At 36.4% G+C, this 7,696-nt stretch overlaps 1 protein-coding gene across 1 annotated transcript; it reads left to right on the forward strand.

The window, feature by feature from the left end:
• The first annotated feature begins 728 nt into the window (after nucleotides 1-728).
• Nucleotides 729-1,880, forward strand: LOC132177155 (uncharacterized). The gene has a single exon (XM_059589391.1). It carries the CDS (start codon nucleotides 729-731, stop codon nucleotides 1,878-1,880), a length of 1,152 nt encoding a protein of 383 aa, XP_059445374.1.
• Nucleotides 1,881-7,696: the final 5,816 nt, after the last annotated feature.

A 7,696-nucleotide genomic window follows, 5' to 3' on the forward strand; every position in this document is an offset into this window, starting at 1 on the left:
TATTCTTTGAACTCCTCTAAAAAATGTTCGGTTTTCGGTGGTGCTATATAGGTAAATGTTATAAGTCTTCTTTGAGTTTTTTTGGAGTCATTCCAAATGTGATGTACCTTAAAATCACCAATAAATCAATATCACATCTTAAATTCAACGGTAATTTTAAAAGCCGCATCATATTTAGGAGGACCTTAGATGATTCTAAGAGGATTTATAGTATTACTCTAAATGCACTATAAAATTTCGAAGAAAAAAAAAAACAGATTTAGGATCTGTTTCAGTTTTCGGTTTCAGATCATGGGATTAATTAAAAAATACTAATTTTAAAACGTGCTATTTGAAAATAATTTTAATTTTTAAAAACGTAATTATGCGTTTGGTGAAAATTGCGATTTAAAGTTTAGCTTTTAAAATTAATTCTTTTTTCTTGCACTTTATTTTTCCAAACAGCAATTTTTTTTTAAATGCATTTTCAAACTATACATGGTCTACAATTTAATTCAAAATTATATTTTTGACATGTAAATTCCCACTCCCAAACGCGTCTTATCCTATTACTTCGCCGCGATTCCCGAATTTGATTGGTTCCCGAAACGTCAGTTAAGGTGGCTTTGAGTAGGTGGATATTGGATAAGTACCGAACGTAAAAATCTTTTGACTTGCCAAAGGGTGAGAGAGAGTATTAATTAGGTGCGATCGAGAGTACCGTAAGTTTATTTATTGCTTTTTGTGCTATGCAACTATGCAAGTCATCCATCCTCACTGTTCCTCTTAGTAACACTGATCAACCAGATCGACAGATTTGGAGAGGAACGGTAAATGGAGAGTTCTCGGTCAGAAGTGCGTATCATTTGTGGAAAGAAAATATTTGCCAGTCAAGTGCGGAAGGATCGAAGAAGAACGAAGACAGCAAAATATGGCGTAAAGTGTGGAAGTTGGGTATCCCGAATGCATGGAAACTGTGTTTTTGGCGGGCATGCCATGATCTGCTTCCTACTCGGGCAAATCTGGTGAGTCGAAGGGTGACAGAGGATCCAAGGTGCCCCATATGCGGTCTGGAGGAGGAGACTACACTCCATATTCTGTGGAGCTGCGAATCTGCCAAGGACGTGTGGAGTACAATGGGACGCCAATTCCAGAAGAGTTGGTGCAGAGGACCTACTTTCTTGGCAGTGGTTGAAGGCTTGCTAGGAAAATGTGATGATGAAGACTTACAGTTGCTAGTGGGAGTTACTCGTAATATCTGGAGAAGAAGAAATGAATGGATTCATGAGGGTAAGTTCATCTCCCCAAATGATATTGTGGAAGTAACGAACAGGGGAGTGGAGGAGTATATGAAGGCGAACATGCACAACCATAGCCAAAGGGGTGATGATGAAAGCCCAACTCGATGGAAGGCTCCTGAAAATGGCTGGGTCAAAGTGAACTGGGACATTGCGTTGGACAAAGCCAATGGCCGGATTGGAGTAGGAGTGATTGTGCGGAACGAGGCGGGGAGAGTAATCGCAGCAAAGGGTTCCACAAGACTGGGCTTACTAGACGCCACTGCTGCTGAAGCCTTGGGTGCTTTTATGGCTGTGTGTTTATGTAAAGACTTAAGGCTTACCCAAATTTATTTGGAGGGAGATGCCAAAACAGTGGTTGATGCGGTAACAGCGGGGGAACGGTCTTCTCGAAACTTTGGCCAATTGATTGATGATATTCGAGAAATGTTGGCCCTCTTTCCGAATTGGCGTATTGGTCACATAAGACGTGGTGGTAATAATGCAGCTCATGTATTAGCCAAAGAGGCTATGAAGCGAGTCATTGATAAGCTTTGGATTGATGAAATCCCAATGTGTATCTCTGATATTATTGTGGAAGAGCAAATTGCTCTCTCCAATTGAGTTTTGAATACAAGTGATCCCTTATTTCAAAAAAAAAAAAAATATCCAATATCCAATATTAAATACATTCAATTCAATTCAATCCAATATCTACATTTAAATTATCCAATACATTCAATTCAATTCAATCCAATTTCTACATTTACATCCAATTAATCAAATACATTTTCGTGGGACCTGGTGGGACTGGCTGGAATGTTCATTTAATCCGTGACATTTTCGTGGAGGAAGAAGCTGAGCTAATATGTAGTCTGCCGGTTAGCAAATACAAGCAGCCCAATAAGGAAATATGGAGAGCCTCAACGACGAGGGATTTTACAGTCAAAAGCGCATATTATTTGGAGCAGGAAAAGGCTAGGAAGACATTGGGAGAGGTCTCAACAGAGGAAAGAGGGACAGAGATGTGGAAACTCATATGGGCTTTAAAAGTTCCTAACAATGTGCGCTTGTTCATATGGAAATTGTGCAACAATATATTACCCACAAAAGCTAACCTCCTTCGGAAAGGGCTGGTGAAGGATGCGACGTGCATGTTCTGTGAGAGAGAAGTGGAGACAGGCAAGCACGTTATATGGCAATGCCCAGCGGCTCAGGATGTCTGGGGGGTGGGTCCACGGAAAATACAAAAGTGCCATAGCTTAGACACAGAAGCTTTGGATTTTATGGAACTTCTCTGGAGTAAATGTAACAAGGAGGAGATTGAGTTGTGTGTGCAAATAGCTTGGGGGATTTGGTCCCGTCGAAATTCAGTACTGCATGGGGGCCTATTTACTCACCCAGTCCAAGTTGTCCATACTGCAGAAAGGCGCTTGCAGGAATACAAAACAGCCCAGGCTAAGGAAGGAGGAACATATATTGATGTTGAGGAAAAACGGGAGATCAAGTGGCAGAGTCCTTCGGTGGGAATTTTTAAAGCAAATTGGGATGTGGCCTTGAATAATACGAGCAAGTGTATGGGGATAGGCGTGCTGGTCCGTGATCATTTGGGCAAGATCAATGCTGCCCTGTGCAAAACTGTGGAGGCTTACCTAGAACCGGTTATAGCTGAGGCGATGGGAGCACTTAGGGCCATTGAACTCTGCCGTGAAATGTGGATCCAAGAAGTCATTTTTGAAGGAGATTGTAAAACGGTTGTCCAAGCAATAAACTGTAAGGAATACCAGTGGAGCCGATATGGACAAGTGGTTGAGGACTCAAAGACACTTTTGGGGGATATTAGAAGATGGGAGATGAGGCACGTCAACAGGGGGGCAAACACAACGGCTCATGGATTGGCGAAATTTGCGATAAATGGGCCAATCGATCGCATCTGAAAGGAGTATATCTGATATTGTATCCCAAGAGCTTTATGCTCTTTCTATGTAGAGTCATGTACTCTGTTTTTATGAAATGCAAGTGAAATTGTTTCAAAAAAAAAAAAAAAATTCCAATACATCCAACAACATCTCCAATTCATCCAACATCTCCCCAATACATCTAATACATCAAATACATCCAATTAATCCAATACATCAAACATATCCAATTAATTAAATACATCCAATTAATCCAATACATCAAACATATCCAATACATTCAATTAATCAAATACATAAAACATATTATACAACCCCATTTCAAACATATCCAATACATCCAATTAATCCAATACATCAAACATATCCAATACATCCAACCCAATACACATATAAAATTCCAATTCAATTTGCATATACATCCGATACATATGAAATTCCAACACAAATTAATTAAACAAAATTCCAACACATATATTACGTTCTAATACAACACAAAACAAAACAAATATATACATCGAAAATACGTTCTAACATTACAAATATCTACATCGAAAATACGTTCCAACACAACACAAAACAAATATACAATTAAACAATCTCTGTTCCCTCTACTCTCAACAGACATATAGCAAACTATATGTTTGTTATACATAGTAACAAAATATATATACAAACAAATACATTAACAAATAGTAACAAAATATATATACAAACAACGATGAGAAACCATGTGCTCAATCCAAGTCAACATAGTCATCCCCCAATGCCTAGCCCGCATTACCTGCAAATGAGTTGTGAATCAATACAAAAAATTCAAAACACAAATATATATACAGTGATGCAAATATACGTTAGTTCTAAAATGAACCACGGGAACAATGCGTTGCTAACTGAAAATTTTGTGGAGACACAATTCTAACAATTAAAGTGATCGATGCGGGCTATAGTCATTTTAACCGAAGAATAACAAAAACAACACAAATATAGCATTACCTCTGTCGGGCGCGGATCCAGATGTCGGCTCGAGCATGGCCTCAATCTGGCGGAAACGAGCCTCAAAGATGGCATCTTTCTCTACTATCTAAGCTTTTTGTTCTTCAATCTAATTGGCCATCTCATCCATCACACGTCTTTGTTGTGTCCGCTCCTCTTCAAGTTCTCTAATCCTATCCGTCATCTGTGAGAATGAGGAGTTCCTAGGATTCTGAGACTGTGCCTGGGACGGTGTATATTATGAATGTATGCTACACCGCACTGGTAGAACATTCGGACCCACCTGTCGGACCCTGCCAGCGTAAATAAATAAATCAATTATATATATATATATATATATATATATATATATCTGATCTGGAGAGGCTGGAGAATCGCCGGAGGGAGAGCTCGTGATGGCCGGAGGGAGGAGCGGCAGTGATGACCGCCGGTGAGAGAGAGAAACAATGAGAGCTAGAGAGAGGGTGAGAGAGAGAACGCCCGGTCACTAGCGAGCTAGCTAGTGAGAGAGAGAACGCGGGTGAGAGAATGCGTGTGACTGTGACGGAGAAGAAGATACGGCTGGCGATGAAAAAAAAGTGGCAGAGGGGAGGGGGTTGTGGCATGCGCGAGGGAGAAAGAAAGAGAGGTAAGGAAAAAGAAAGAAGAAAAAAAGAAGAGGAAGGAGCTGAACCCAAGCTGGACTCACGCCTTCCTGAGGTATGCTTCTTGACGTGTCACCATAGGACACGTCAAGAAGTTCTTGACGTGTCATATGTGGCATGTCAAGAATTTCAAGATAAATTTTTAAATTTTAAGTTATATCATTTTTTTTCTCTTATATAACACATTATACATACAATATACTTAAAACTAATTAAAGAGTAAATAAATTAATATTCTAGATGTACAGATAATAAAATCCATTTTTTCGTGAGGTTGGGCTCAATAATCCATTCACTGATGAACACATATTTTGTGTTGGCTGGGTTCATGTGGGGTTTGCGGGTCTTATAAAATAAATGTATTCTGTATGTCCTATTTTTTAAAAATTAATATGGCTATCATATTAATATTAGTAGAATGATTTATGCATGATAATATGGCTATCATATTAATATTAGTAGAATGATTTATGCATGATAATATTACTAGAATGATTTATGCTAGAATATTACTAGAATGATAATATCATATCATATCATATTAATATGGTTATCATTTCATTTCAAATTAATATTAATGAAATGCTTGATTCATATGCTTGATAATATTAATTGATAATATTATCAAATATTAATGAAATGTTTGATTCATATTAATATGGCTACCAATTAATTTATATTAGTATGATAAAATTAATTTTTCATACCAATTAAAATTAATTTACTACCTAATTTTTTTAATACATATTGTATAATTAATTTACTACCTAATTATAATTATAATTAATTATAATTATTGACGTGCCATTATAACACGCCAAAATTTTTTGACGTGCCATTATGACACGTTAAAAATTTTTGACGTGTCATAATGCCACATTAAAACTTTTTGATGTGGCATTTCATAATGGCAAGTCAAAAATTTTTGACGTGTTAAAGTCCGACACGTCAAAAATTTTTGTATTGACGTGTTTATTTAGACACGTCAAAAATTATTGACGTGGCAAACATGAGTTACTGCTTGCCACGTCAATAAAGTCCTTGTTTTTTTTAGTGTTTCTTCATGTTTTCTTGCACAATAAGATCAATTAGCACAACTGCTGCTCATAATTAAGAATGAATATTAGAAATATTTATGTTTGAATACCGGAGTGATGCCCCATGATTTGAATTAATCGATTTTATTGGAAATACATCATGTGTATTATATTAATTCTAAATCTTAAAGTAATAAATTGTAATAATAGTTAACATAAATTTCTAGCATGCCGATGTTTAATTGTACAAAATACTAAAGAAACATGGTTAGAATTTATGATTGAAACTTACAAGAAACATATACTATAACTAATCATTAATTGTAGCGAACATATATATATATATGTTAAATTTTATTGTACTCATTATACTAAAAAGTAAAAAGAATGAGGAATGCTAGGCTTACAAACAAATTTTACAGAAAAATTTTTACAAACTGATGTGGCACAACATGATTAGATATAAGATAAGTTCAAATTTTGAAAAACCTAATCATGTTGTGCCACATCAGTTTGTAAAAGTTTTTCTGTAAAATTTGTTTGTAAGCCTAGTACTCCTAAAAAAGAATGCCCTGATAGTAAAAGAATTTATTATATGGTAATTATACAAACGTACAATTAAATGTGACGCTGATAATATTTTATTATTTTTAAGGAAACTATTAGCGTTGACTTTAAAGTCGACTATGAATATTCCTTATTATCAGCATCGACTGATGTCCATTTTACATATCGTTTCAAGTTCTAAATCCATCAATGTCAACTCTAAATATTATGAGTTGCGACATTTGTTGTTGCTCATTGGTCATTATAATTAGTGTCGACCCTAATTAGCATTAGGGTGAGCGCATTTGCATCAACATCATTATCGTTGATGAGCCCACGCTAAAGACCAATTACGACAACATTTGAACTTTTAGAACTCGACGCTAATAATCAATTTTTTCTTGTAGTATATTGTATTGGCAATAAAAGATAACAGTACAATTAACAATTATATGCATTTGAAAGTAGGTACTTTCAATAATCAACAATAGCTAGGTTCGTTTCTTAAAGTTTGAAAGTATCTTTATTTCATGTCAAAATACTTTATTAAATCAAAAATAAAAACATTGCCAAAACATATTAGCAAAGTATGTTAGATAAGTATCTCAGTCCAGCATAAATGATAAAACATGAAGTTTGATATAATTAATAACTTAATTACGATAGTGATCGTAAGGTCCAGCACAATCGGGAGCACCAGAGCTCTCAGCTTGACCAGGATTGTGATAAACAGGTGCAACGTCAAAGAAATTGTCAGTGATTTGCTGTGCAAACTCGTCATGGTTACTCCAATTAGTCTCAACGGGACGATAAGTATTATTATAATCTGGAGGATACGACGGTTGATACGTTTGATCATCGGGAACAAATTGAATTCCTGGTTGAGGCGCTGGGCGTGGCGGTGGCGGGGCTGGCCGTGATGGTGGCGGTGGCCGTGACGGCAGCAGTGTCTCAGTCTTTTCTTCCTCTTGCTGCTTATTAGGTTCACTAGGTGAAGAGTCCGCTGGCTGAATTTCTGGTTGAGGCTCTAGGCATGGTTTGGCTGATTTGGACTTTTTTGAGCCCAACTTTCCTGAAGAAAACAAAATATAAAGAAATCGAAGAACATACGAATGAAGAAACTTTGTCAAGTATAATGTCTTGATAGTTGATACAATGTAAAATTATCTATAATTCATTAAAAAAAAAGAAAGAGAAAAATGACAAGTATACATGTCTCCTTCAAACTAGCTAACACCTTAGTGTTAATTAATGTTTCCCACAAAGGCACAACCTATCTCAATTGTGTCAATGTTTCT

Source organism: Corylus avellana, chromosome ca4, assembly GCF_901000735.1.
Source record: "Corylus avellana chromosome ca4, CavTom2PMs-1.0".
NCBI lineage: Eukaryota > Viridiplantae > Streptophyta > Magnoliopsida > Fagales > Betulaceae > Corylus > Corylus avellana.